The sequence below is a fragment of the Platichthys flesus genome, chromosome 12 (assembly GCF_949316205.1).
Source record: "Platichthys flesus chromosome 12, fPlaFle2.1, whole genome shotgun sequence".
Taxonomy (NCBI): Eukaryota; Metazoa; Chordata; class Actinopteri; order Pleuronectiformes; family Pleuronectidae; genus Platichthys; species Platichthys flesus.
In genome coordinates this window covers 11,435,582-11,449,082 of record NC_084956.1, presented here as the reverse complement: position 1 = coordinate 11,449,082, position 13,501 = coordinate 11,435,582, and the positions used below count along the sequence as shown (strand labels likewise).

Genomic DNA, 13,501 nt, shown 5'->3' with positions numbered 1-13,501 from the left:
TCCACTTCTGAGAATGAAATGTGCTTTATAAATAAAACTGTTTGCTTGTTTCCTGCTATGATTTGTCAAAGTTTGCCATGAGAGAAAAAAAAAACACTTTCAGAACCCTGAAACCAAACACCCAGGTTCAGCCATCGTTTTCTCCACCTATGAGTTTGTTTCTAGCACAATCCATTTTGTCACAGGTTGTTTTATTTGTTAACAAGATTACACAAAAACACCTGAACATATTTCTAGAAAATTGGGAATGTTGTGGTAGATCCAGGAAGTTTATTCTCCAATACTGAGATGGTCGCCCCCCCCTCAACATTTTCACTATTATCCCAGGGAATAATTTGTAGACCTTTATGAAAAGAGTCCGGCAAATTTAGGGTAAACAATATCAATGCGTGTGTGAAATTTCATACAGCATGATTCAATATAAGACTGTTGATCCTTGGGTATGTGCAGAGTGCCATTCAAGTTTATGCCCGTTCTCTTGTGAAATTCCTAAGTCGTGCTCCTAAAAGATGTTAAAAAACAAAAAGAACACAAACACGTTTCATTTTCTCATTTTTTTAATTAAGTTTGTAGTACATGTAAATGTATTACATCCTTTCCCAGGAGCCAGGTTGCTCCATCCACTTATTTTCACCCTTTTTTAAAAACCATCATCTGTCCATACAATTCAAATCTGATTTTACATTTAAATAAAATTTAAAAAAAAATATTTGATTTCACTTAGTCATTTTTTTTTAACTTCTTTTCCTACTTTTCTTTACAAATCTTCACTTCAATAGAAGGTGTTAGCTTGCAGAAACAAACAAAACAAAAAAGAAACTAAAGCAACAACTAAAATGTAAAGACAGTGTTGCAGGTGAGGAGCCAGCTGTTGGCTCTGAGGTAAGTGTCAGCTGCTTCCTGCTGCAGGCCTCCTGCTACCTCTTCTGGTTCTGCTTGGCCTGCTTCAGTAAAGTGTCAAAGTCTAGTGCATGAAACTTGCCTTTCACAGGCACTGGATCGTACTCTCTACTCGAATCTGCAAAGAGAAAGACAGAAAGTCAGAATCACGTTCAAATAAAAGGGACAAAGGACAAATAAAGAAATAACCGAGCGGTGATTTGTAAAAAGCCATGAATATTATTGTTTTGGCTTTTTTACATCTTGGGAAAATTACAGAAGAAATTTATTTGTATAATGCAAAATGCAGCAATGACAAGAAAACGAGAACATCCGTTTCTGGTGCATTTGTGACGCCGACCAGGACTCACCAGGGGGAAAAAACTCCTCTACTGAGAATAGGAAAGGTGTTGATATCTTTGAGTTGGTCTACCATGGTTTAAAAAAGTAGCAAATGGTAAAAGTTTATTAATTTAGTTAATCACTACCTAATGATCCAAGTCAAATGTGGCTGATGTTGAGCATCAGAATCGACAGTTAAAAACACATGTGCAGTGTGTGCTGTGAACGGTCGGGTCAATAAAACCTCCACATTAATCAAGACAAACTAAATAAGTCTGGAGTAGCCTAAGCTCTACGCCATGCTTTAATAGGCATGAAAAACAGACTTTGTAGTCAAACAACAATCTGCCTTCTTCCCGTCGTGTGATGGTCCAACAGCGCCCATGTGATCTGCCAGGTTTAGAATTATTGGCAGCACTTCACAAAGTACCACAGCTCTCAGTGACATTTAGTTTGTGGTGAAAACACAACCAGGATGAACAGCAGCCAATATCTTTAATCTTTTGCAAACCACATCGACACTGTTAGAATGGATTAACATGGCTCTGGGATGGAGCTACAATAACTTCTCTGGTGTCTGTCGATTTGAAGCCGTGCCTCACCCAAGTCAGCATAGTTGCTTTTGCAGAACTGTCTCCTTCCGCCAAAACACAGATCGAATGGCAGCTCATCAGGTTTGCGCAGCTTGCTCCCATTTTCAATGGCCGTGAAAGCGTGCTTGGTATCATAGTAAGTCACAAAGCCATAATTGTCCCTGTGAAAGATACAAAATATTAGTCTCTTTGTCCAGTGAAAATCATGAACAAGCCCAGTTCAGTCTTGAGCTGTCACTTGCTTTTAAAAGAGCAACCTGGAGGTGTTGCCAGGAGGCCCCAGTTATAAACAAGTCTTTAATTTAGCACTGAAACTTGGCCCCCGAGGTCACAGATGAGACCAAGAAGGTTCAAAGACAGTGCACTTAAAATCATATTATATCCTTGTGAAAGTTACAACAGTAGCCCCTGATAAACGCTATAGAGAAATGTATAGTTAATGTCCAATTGTCACAGTTAATCTCCGTACCCGTGGTCTCTAAAGTGCAAGGTGCAGTCTTCGATCTCGCCGAAGTACGAGAAGCGCTCTTTAAGTTCTTTTTGGGTCATCGTACCACGGATTCGTCCAACGTAAACAACCCGGCGCTCCTCCTGAGAGGAAAAAAAAAGTAAATCAGATATTCTAATTTAACAATACTAGAATTTGCTTATACATACGTGTACTCAGGGTAAAATTAACTTACAATGGCTTTTTCCTTGCATCTCTTCACCGGCTCCCCATTCACCATTTCGCTGTGATCATAACTAGGTGCATATGAAGGACTGAGGAAGACAAGATGAAGTCATTTTTTAACTTCATGTCAAAAGTACTTGTATATGAGGACTACCCCCTAGCAGAGCATGATTTACAAAATCTACCTGCACCAGGGCTTGCTCCTACTCCACTGTGCTCGTCTCTGAGGGGATCGAGACCGCGACCTGGAACGACTCCATGAGCCAGAATGAGATGAGGAATACGAATACCTCCTCCTCCTGGGCGGGGAGCGGGACGCAGAGCGAGAGGACCGTGATGATGAACGGGATGAGGAGCTGGAACTGCTCTCAGAGTTACGGGGACAATACCTAAATGAAGAAAAAGGAATGCAAGTGAGGAACCTTGCACCTTCTAGAAATCAACCAGATGTATTGACTGGGGGACAAACCTTTTCTTAGCTGGACCACGTGATCTAGACCGAGATCTAGAGGAATGAGAGTCTGACTCTGAACCACTGGACATCGGACTCGGTGAACGGCGGGATCTTCTCTTTCTGGACCGGCCGCCGCTCCTTTCTTTGGGGCTAAATGTGGGGCTGGGTGTGCGAGAGTCTGGATGACGACGGTAGGTCCTGCCATAAGGCCCTCCCCTGGGGCTTCCTTCTTTAACAGAGGAATCGGTCTCCTGCCGAGCAGGAGAGGCATCAGGAGTTTCCAGAATGGAACTGGGATCCAGGTCATCTGTCAGTGGGAAATCATGAGTTTTGGTTGTGAACTCAGGGTTCGTAGTAGACGGGACAGCATGTGCCGGGACAGCTGGCGTCGTCTGTGCGATGACTGTAGTGGGCTGCATGATGGGTTTAATAGTGATGAATGATTGCGGTTTGACATTCCAGCGTCTGCCAGGCTCTCCAGCAGAAGTGCCTTTGTTGGGGAGGCAATAGTCATGGTCCAAGCACGCCAGTTCGGGGTCGACAGTGGCGGCAGCGGGAGTGGGTTTGCTGCGCGACTTGAATGAGGGCAGAGGCCGAGCCTCTATCTGGATAATCTTGGAGGGGCTGGACTTGCAGGCTTCAGCCGCTTTGCTCTTCCCCAGCAGCGCCACAGGGGCCAGAGGTTTCCACATCAGGTGGGGAGGAGTGGCTGGAGGAGTAAGAGCTGGGGCAAAGGAGAAAGAACGTGCACCACAATTATACCAAATGAATGTGCAAAGGGCCTTTGTGTCTTATCAAGATTGAGAGTTTCTAATGACTGTGCGTATTTAATACTGGAAGCGCAGAGAGAACAGAGCCCATACAAGGGCAGAACAAAAGGAAATGCGTCTGTTTGAATGATGAGACTTAATGGACTCATTCTGAAGCAAAGTGATAACATAGTGAATTACCTGCAGTGCTTAAGAGGTCATTTGCTCTCACTCGCTCCACAACCTTTGTCTTTGGAGCCAACTCAAAACTGCAAAGTAAGCACAGGAGCGTGTTAGCGCATCACTAGTAAAGAGTGCAGTGCTCACCTCAGTTGGTCCAGTCTGTGCACAAAAATACAAACTTAAAAGGGGTTGCAAAAATTCAGACCTGAGTAGACCATCACTGTGGGCAGACAACAGTTGGGGTTTTACGGTAGGTCTTGGCAAAAAAGTGGGCATTTTTCACCCCCACACACTCGCACACAAACACACTGCAAACTGGTTTCACATGCCCTGGTTGTTTCCAGAGAAACCGTTGCCCCATCAGTCACACAGAGCAGCTTGAGGGCTGTAGGGTAACTCACCTTGAGTTTCCTACAGCTGCTGCTCTACCAGAGACCTCCGGAACACATTGCTCCTCTTTTGCTGAAGAGAGAGGGGACAGTGAATAAATAACAATAACAGAAGAACAGGGAGCGTGTAACACCAACAACTTACAAACTTGATACTATGTGGATATTACATTTATTTCAGTATATTTACAAAAGAATCCCATTAAATGGTCAGTGTATTAAGTTATTGTGTTTCATAAACACATCCGACACGAGCAATGGAACAGGAAGCACAAGCACTTGCTCGAGTTGGGGCTTGTACATCGGCCCAAACAAAGACAGCAGGGCGAGAGTTAAATGGATTTGCGGACAGGGCAAAATTCCAGCAGCTGAGCAGGCAGGAGCACAAAGCAGCTTCTCCGCCCCACACACAGTGGTCAGCTCTTAAAAACGGGAAACGTTGCAGTAGACCAAACAGTAATCTGCCGTTATGAAGTGCCCTACTATCGTGTTAAACGCACCTCTCCAGGTGGGTCAGATAACCCTTGAGTCAATAAGAACAGCCTGACATAATTATCTTTACTGTAGGACACTTTTGTCGGACTATAAACTCTGAGGCAGACTTGCACATACTATCCGCTAATGATCTAAATTCACTGATGATGGCTCTTATGAATATGCTCAACATCAGTATATATGTTGTGACCAGTAAAGCTCTTTGATTTTATTGGATACTCCGAGATTAATTAAACTCCTTCTACCCACTAACCCCCAGCTGTTAACCAAAGGTAGTGCTGCTGTCTACTATTCCACTTCCTGCGGTTACGAAACCATGAAAACAGATAGTTCGACTACATCTAGCTTCTTACAACACTATCTGAGCTACTAAGCAATTGGCAAGAAGAAGAAAGACCAAATCCACGCATGACAAAAAATACAAAGTGGAACACTGTTCAACATGTACTAAACAGAGCGCTTCCGTAATCAGAGCAAAAAAAAAATATATCAGCCATTATTGATTACCTTGGGTTTCCTCAAACTGCTCCAGTAAACTGGTCAGATCAGCAGCTTCAATTCCTACACAAAGATCATTACATTATGAATTATAAACACAAAACACACCCATAAACACAAATGTGTTTACAGTCTTGCTGCAACAGACAAGACATAAATAACACCGATATTAAACGGTACAGCTTAAATTACATTGGCGTCAGACTGGTGTAGGATGACTACAGAGAACATTCTTGAAAATGGACCAGCACAAGTGATGTGATTTTTTACAGTATTACCACTGTACATTATACATATTCCACTGCAGTAACAGCAGGTACAGCATTTCCTACATTTGCACATCAGCAAACTACTGGATCAGTTGAAGTGAGGGGTAGAGCTCCAGAGAGGAGACCATTATGGCAATTTAATTATGCATGTCACTTGAGCCATGCACTGAACTTTGGACATTTTCCTGAAATTATCAGGAGAGGTTGTATGTGAGAATGCAAATATCCAAATATTTGATAACTATCCACATGAAGATTTAACACAGCCCACCTAAAAAAAAAATTCAATCAAACAAGACCAGCATGTATCTTTATGCTCACCTATCTCACTGGTGAAAGATTCAATCAGCTCCTGTGTTGGGTTCTTCAATTTTTGGGGCTTCACTGCTGTAGTGGGCTTCTCTTTTGTTTTAAGCAGAACAGGTTTTGCCTTTAGACTCTGGGAGTCTGAAGGATGCGCAGCTGGAGAAGAGCAGAGCTGGGGGCCACAGTCCCTTGGTCTGGAGGATTTAATAGCAGCTGTGATGGGGCTGTTGAATGTGGTGGCATTGGTTACGTCAAGCAACTTTTGGAAAACAACAGTGGTTTTCTGGGGGACACTGGGGGCAGTGGTGGGTTTGATTGGCTCTGTAGTGGTTTTAGTGAGCTCAACAGACTTTCTAGACTCGCGCTGAGTTTGGGACTTTTCATCGACTTCACTATTTCTTAATGAAAGCGCAGAAGAACATTTTGCATCTGCTGATGACATGAGCCCATTGGCCTGATTTAAAGAAGCTGGAGAGCCAGAACTCTGAGGTGCTGCAGGTTGAGCAACAGTACTTTGATGTGTGGGTAAATCCTTCACTGAAGGAACTGGGGGCTGTTCAGGTAGAGAAGGGTTGGGTCTAGGAACGGGAGTAGCAGTGGAAACCCTGCTGGAAGAAGCAGTCATGTAGGCTGGGGGCACCAACAGGGCCTCAGGGGTGGGCGGTGCAGCTGGCCCCCGTGGCTGCCAGGCAGGTTTGACCTCCTCCACTTCATTTTTGCCTGCTTGGGGGTTGGGGCGTCGAGGATCCTGGGGGTTGGGGTCGAGCAGGCAGGGAATTAGGGGAAGCTCTGTCGGAAGCTCTGGGAGGCTAGGCCACTTGGTGCTGTTGTTGTCTCTCTTTTCTACCGGTGCTGGTTTCTTCTGCTCTCTGAGCCGCCGATACTCCGCTAGGCTAAGTGATTTGGGTTTCGGCTCTGGGACTGCGGGGGCCACAAGAGGGAGTGCTTCGCAAACAGGTCCTATCATCTCAGGTATTGTGGGACTAGGAGCAGCTGCTGGGCTCTCTGAGGACAGAGAGACAGGGACAGCAGAGGGAACTGCTGATGAGACTTCCAGCTTCTCGGGGGCTGGGGCCGGCTGTTCGGGGGGTCCATTGGGCTGCTGGGAGCTCACAGCTGTGGGTAAACAGCTTGGCCGACTCAGTCCTGGTCCATCCTTTAGCAGAGCCTGTTTGGGTGATGCGTATGAAGGAACGTGCACCCTACTTTTAGGCAATAGTGTTGTAGTGGTGATATATGTTTTTGTTTCAGTTTTGCATGGGTTTAGTTTCTTAGATTTCACAGAGGAAGAAGCAGAAGCTGGAGTCGAGGCAACGGGAACCTTCGAGACTTTGCATTTCTTCTCTTTGACTGATCTTTTCTCAGGCTTTGGTGGTGCCTCCTGTGGCGTGTTTCTCAACACACCACTCCTGAGAACTCTTCCTTCCACAGGCTCTGGTTTGCTTTCTCTCTTTGATTTCTTTTTCTTTTTTCTCCTGGAAGAGCTTCTCTCTCTAACCTCTTCCTTCTGTCTCTCTACGATTGTCTCATCTTTGACATCTGTACACAGGCCTGGTGTTGCAGCGGCTGCAACTTTCAGTGGAGCCTCGCTGACAATTATATCTTCATCATCATCATCGACGACTATATGCTCCGAACTGTCAGAGTCCACCTCTTCATCTGCAAGTTTCTGCTCATTTTCTGAAAACTGCTCTATTAGTGGCAAAGATACTGGGAGCTCCATGTCTGGGATGGCTAGTATGGGTTCACCGTTTTCCCCCTGATCCACAACCTCGAATAAGATGCCTCCTTCAGGCAACATCTGTTCCCCGTCGTCATCCTCGACACAAATGGACATACAGTACGGGTGCATGTGTCTGACCAAGTCCGCTAGGCTAACTGAAATTCCATCTTCCCCATCCTGTTCAAACATTACAGGAAGTGGGAGGGAAGCGTCTCCCCAGGCTAACAAGTCATTGTCAGGAGAAGAAGCATCTCCCATTGGGCTCAGACTGAGGGAGCCATCGTCTTCTTCCTCACCATCACTCCTCTGGAGAGAGTCTGCCAGCATCCTGGGGAGGCTCTGGGGGCAAGAAAAATAAATAATGTCAACTTCTGAGTCCTGTCTCTTATTCAAGTTTACGCACCAACTGATTATTGTGCATATGTACCTTTCCAGTTGATATGGGTCTAACGCTACAAAATGCATCTTTTTCAGGAGGGGAACGGGACATACACAGCAGCCTCCTGAGCTGGAGAAGTGAAATAAAGCAAAAAGCATGAGGACATTTATAACTTATTGACTTTAGGGGTAAATTGTTATTTTACAAAGTAAACAAGAGGTATATTTATATCCACAGAAGTCAGCAGATTGTCCTTCTGCCCCACTTCACTCTCTCTGTCCTGAACTCAATGGCCCGACAGATGATGTGTAGAGCAGAACTCAGTGAGACAGAGTTATGTACGACAGCTGGTTACTAACCGGAGAGTGTTCCCTGCCCTTCTGACCTGACAACAGGTCTGAGTCAGGGAGTGTATCAAACGGCGACAGGTTCTCATCATCAACATTGTCGAGGATCTCTGTCAGTGCGGTTAGCAGCGTGGCTTCACTCTCCTCATCCAGTCCTTTGGTCTAAATAAAAACATCAACATGCGATCAAAGCCAGAACCTCGGGGAGAGTAAACATACAACTGAACAGGGCTTAAACATCATATGTTTCTTAGTTTGCTGTTATACTGAAGTTCATGCCTCTATTGTTGGTGTGTCCTCAAAGATCGAAAGAATGGAGGGGTCTAAGCAGCTTTGAAGGGCTTCCATAGTTTCGTCAGAGCACAGCCCTGCAGTCTGGAGGAGAGAAAGAGAGAGGGGAAAAACCACAGTGAAAATATGATTCAGACAAAAACCATCTGCATGCAGCCACCCACGATTACATGATAGTGGCAAGCAAAGTTTAATGACCACATCATTAGAGACAGCTAACAGACTTTCACAAAAGCATCTGAGATCAGCCCACTGCTTTAATAGTATGTGAACATTTTAAACTTAAACCGATAGGAATTGGTTATTGAGTTACAAGCAGCTCTAGTTATTTTGGTAGTTTTTCCTTGTGGTTGTTGAGCGTTAAGGACAAAGGATGTGGAATCTTGTTAATCCCTATGAGACAAACTGTGATTTGAGTCGCAGACAGCTTTTTGAAAGTAATTTGAGTATGGTCCACAGGTTGAACATCATTGTAGTACCATACACCAACCACTGGGCTGCATTTTCACTACAACTGGACTTGTCCAAGTTTGACTTATTTTCCCTTTTAAAACAGTGTGTCCAGGTGCCTTTGACTCGGTTTTCCTAGATGCTCCAGTTATTCTACTGACGACCATAATGAACATTTACTGTATACCTTAACATCAAAGGACGTGGATGATAGAAGGAACAATAATATTCGATTTATGAGTTTAGTTGATTTATGAAAAGGGAAATAAATAAAATTAATGACATCTGTATTTATGTAAAATTTATTTTGGGGCGATTCATGAGATTCTTATTCCTGCTCCTTTTTTGTTCCTGGAATGTGTGCAAGTGTAGGCGTATCTGTTTGTAAAATTGTTTTTTTGAGTTACAGTGAAATTAAAAAGGATATTTCTAGGTTAAGCCAGACATAAACAAATAAATGTAAACAAAATCACGATTGCAAATCTTTGAAGGTAAAGTCAACTTTCAAAACTGATATTGTATTAGAAAAAGTCTTTTCAGACATTAAATCTAACTTTGTGCAAATGTCTGACAATCATAGGGCAACCCCACTTTTCTGTTTGGTGGTTGGAGCAAAGAATAACTGTCAGGGCCTTGTAAATGAGAATCAGGAAGGGAACCCCACAGGGCAGCAGGGAGCACATGCTTTGAGTTCCCGCATGAAGAAGAAAACAAAATTCCAGAGGCATTTACAGAAACATACAAGAACATCATAGCATGTCTGTTCTGGGCCTGCTCCAAAACACTGTCTTACTTTATATAATTACACATTCGATATAACGTAAAATGCACACCATCACATAATCTTTGAATAACTAGCAAGTCTTAACTAGTTAAAAAAATAAACATTAAAAAGCTGTAGTCTCTTTCCAAAAATAACAGGTCAAAGTATTGCTCCAGCATAGAAAACCATTATAAAATGAGTGATAACATTTTGTTATTTGCTTTAAAACGCAGAGGCCCTTTCCCAGTGGCCCACGTGTGGCTGTCTACACGCAGACATGTTTGATCCTGGCCTCACCCTGTCCACTGGGAGGCCACCGTCCCCACGTGTTGCACTACAACAAACACCAGCAGGGTCCTCATCCCCACCGCATGCCTTATGTATTTTAACAATCACTAACCAAAGAGACCCCGATTTGAAATCCACAGCGATGACACCAAAAGTTAGAGCAACATAACATAACGAAGCCCACTAATAAATACCAGTCAGGAAGTGCAGTGATTAAACTGTCTCTCCTGCGCATGCGTGAGGGAATCCAACATGTGATCCACCGCGACTCAACCACATGTGGACACACAGGTTTTGAATGAAAAGTTGACATGGTGCTGCAGAGTGATAGTGACACAAGTCTGTTTGCGTGTGACTGCACTAGTTTTAGAGATATAAAATAGCAGGATGACTTAATGTGTGCATCACCACTGAGAACACTGATGTCACAGTATTGCAACGTGTTGGCATGCAGCCTACAAGCTACCCCATGGCTAAAAGTATTACCCAGAAGCCCCACAAAACTGTGAAGCATAGTGAAGAAGTTATCATCCGCATTGAAGTATTGACTGATGGAGGACTAGCATGCTGCAAGTGCCGGTTACCACGTGTTGTGAATGAGTTGATGGCTAGCACACAGCGTGCCACATAGCACCTACACGCACCGATGCAGCTTAAATGAGCGTTGCACACACGGATCACACAACTGGCGCACATGCCACACCAACCAACAGTAACCATACACAACTGTCACTGCAATAGCTTCAATGGTGGTTGTTTTAAAAAGGGAGGAAACGTGCCTCACCGGTCGAGTCGAGCTACACCTAGTCACCAGCTAGCATTAACACACTGCTACATAAACACCACGCTTTATACTGTCGCCTGATGCGTTGTGTTAAAAACACACAACCAGAGAGTTGTGTGACTGTTAGAACACAAAACAGTGTGCACTTTTACTACAAGTTTCAGCCGTGATACCACGGTTGCATCCACGTGTCACTTTTCCATGCGTACACACAACACGCGCTGCCCTGCTACTTGAAAAAAACACACACACAGTTGCTAACAGTGATGTTGCATTGTAGAGAACAAACTCCACAACTCGTCATTTACCTCGTCTAGTGTGTCCATGGAGAAAAACTCCACATTGCACGCAGTTAAAGTCTCCTCGCCTGCTCCCCACCGCGCCGCCATCTTGCCAGTGTACTCCTCTACTCTGCCCCGGTTCCGCTGCTTTCAGAATGAACAGTGACGACGGCACACACACACACTCTCACGCTCACACACACAGTGGACACACACTGCGCCGGCACGAGGAAACGTGGATCCCACATTCCCGGCAAAATGACGCAGAGTGACGCAGCGAGGGTGAAGGGTTGCGCAGGACACGTTGGTTTGTAGTTCTGTTGAGTGAGAGGAGACGGCGCCACACTGCGCTGTGGTGGACTCATAGGTCTCATACACTGTGTGCGAACCATGTGCGTGAACTTCCTATAGACTGTGTATAAAGTTATCATAGACCGTATGTGGTGGTCCATAGACTATAAAGTTCTAATAGACTTTATATTAACTTCTTGTAGACTGTATTTACAGTTCTCATATTGTAAGTGAAGGTCTCATAGAATGTATGTGAACACCTTGTAGACTGTATAAAAAGGTTTTATAGACTGTAGTGATGTTCTCATGGACTGTATATGAACTTCTCATAGACTGTATATACAGTTCTCATATTGTAAGTGAAGGTCTCATGGAATGTATGTGGTGGTCCATAGACTATATATAAAGTTATCATAGACTGTATGTGGTGGGCCACAGACTATAACGTTCTCATAGACTGTATATGAACTTCTTGTAGACTGTATTTAAAGGTATCATAGACTGTAGTGATGTTCTCATAGACTGTATATGAACTTCTCATAGACTGTATATAAAGTTCTCATATTGTAAGTGAAGGTCTCATAGAATGTATGTGAACTTCTTGTAGACTGTATATAAAGGTCTCATAGACTGTAGTGATGTTCTCATAGGTCCAATGTTAAAGTCTTTTTAAGGTTGAAACTAGTAGAGCTCGTTTTTTTTAAAATCTTCTTTTGTTAGAGCTTTAATATACTTTAGCTGACATTTATCTATGCATCACCTCAGCTTTACCTTATCTGTCCATTACCTTAGCTTTGCATTATCTATACCTTACCTTAGCCACACTGTATATACGGTACCTTAGCTATACAGTATCCATACATTACATTTACTTAGCTTTAATTTAGCCTTCCAGTACCTTTGCTATATGTCACCTGACTTTAGCCACACCTTACCTTTCCAAAGCTTAACTCTACCTTAGCCACACCTTTAACTTATCCTTATCTTATCTTATCTTAACTTTACCTTAGCCACACCTTATCTGTACCTTACCTCTCCTTAGCTTAGTCAATCAGTAACAATTTGATCATTGTTAAGGTGAGATAAGGTTTTTAACACTGTTGATTTGTTTGATATTGTGTGAATGGAGTATTGTTTGGATAATTGAAGCTGCGATCTTGAACTTTGGAGACGTGTGATGGGCATTGTTACCTGATGTTCTGACATTTTATTATATATTAAGATTAATCAATTGGTCAAAAACTAGAAGGGCACTCAGAAGAGTTCATACCTCCGCCATTTCCTAACGGTCCCATCGTGAAACCACAGAGGTTAATGTCTCCCCATACAGTAGGTTCACCTGTTGTCATGTGACATTGGTCCAATGATTCGGTCACATGATGAAAAAAGGAAAAAGCCAGTAAGTGGAATCTGATGTAAGATTATTTTATCTTCAGGTTTGAACCTATTTAATGGTATACTCCCTTTAGAGTCAGTACAAATTTTAATTTGCACAAGGGAATACCACTATGAAAATATTTATTCCCCTCAGAGCTGTGGAGGTAAATTAAATAAAGGATGGTGGTGCATGTCGGGTTGCACTGAGTGTAGTACATGAAGGAAAGGTATGACGGGTGAACAAGAACATAGGGTGTGAAACTCAGAGGTGGGGATGAAACTGGGTCAAAGACAAAAGATGGGGCGACGCGTTCCTCATTAGGATCAGTACAGCATGGCACAGAAAAGCCATAGGCAATTCCCATTGTCCCATAGGCAGAAATGGATTAGAGGTGAGCCCACACACAGACACACTCTGTGGTCCTCCATTGTGGTTTACCACTCTGTCTGTGTCTCTGTTCTACATTTGTGATCTATTCTCTGCTCTGTGATAAATAAAACTGCCGTGTTCTCCCACAAGTATTAAATAGGCTTCCATATTCCCTGACAGCCACCTCACTGTAGCAGAGCTCTTTGGTAAACTTGTGCCAGCACCACGCAAATCTGAGAAAGCATCCTTGTTGCCAAGCAGTGTCAAGAAACAACAGACGCCACCAGGTTACAGACGGACTGCAGTGGAGCTCTGTCTCGGCTGTGC

General features: G+C 43.7%; 1 protein-coding gene and 1 non-coding gene across 2 annotated transcripts; both read right to left on the bottom strand.

Annotated features, from left to right (window-relative positions):
- Nucleotides 1-540: 540 nt before the first annotated feature.
- On the bottom strand, nt 541-11,382 carry pprc1 (PPARG related coactivator 1). Its single transcript, XM_062401550.1, has 14 exons — nt 11,164-11,382; nt 8,559-8,654; nt 8,292-8,441; nt 7,981-8,061; nt 5,846-7,892; nt 5,265-5,318; nt 4,275-4,335; nt 3,892-3,959; nt 2,957-3,665; nt 2,673-2,876; nt 2,498-2,576; nt 2,284-2,405; nt 1,824-1,975; nt 541-1,018 (listed from the first exon to the last, which is right to left on the bottom strand). Exons 1-14 carry the CDS (start codon nt 11,242-11,244, stop codon nt 918-920), a joined length of 4,005 nt encoding a protein of 1,334 aa, XP_062257534.1. The 5' UTR covers nt 11,245-11,382; the 3' UTR covers nt 541-917.
- Nucleotides 2,044-2,179, bottom strand: LOC133966757 (small nucleolar RNA SNORA50). The gene has a single exon (XR_009923984.1). It is a non-coding gene; the product is annotated as a small nucleolar RNA SNORA50 (small nucleolar RNA).
- Nucleotides 11,383-13,501: the final 2,119 nt, after the last annotated feature.

Coding starts and splice junctions, on each gene's coding strand:
- pprc1 (XM_062401550.1), bottom strand. CDS start 11,244: ATGGCGGCGCGGTGGGGAGCAGGCGAGGAGACTTTAACTGCGTGCAAT. Junction 8,442..8,558: donor AGGACACACCAACAATAGAG/GCATGAACTTCA, acceptor GTTTTTATTTAG/ACCAAAGGACTGGATGAGGA. Junction 1,976..2,283: donor TTGCACTTTAGAGACCACGG/GTACGGAGATTA, acceptor TATCTTTCACAG/GGACAATTATGGCTTTGTGA.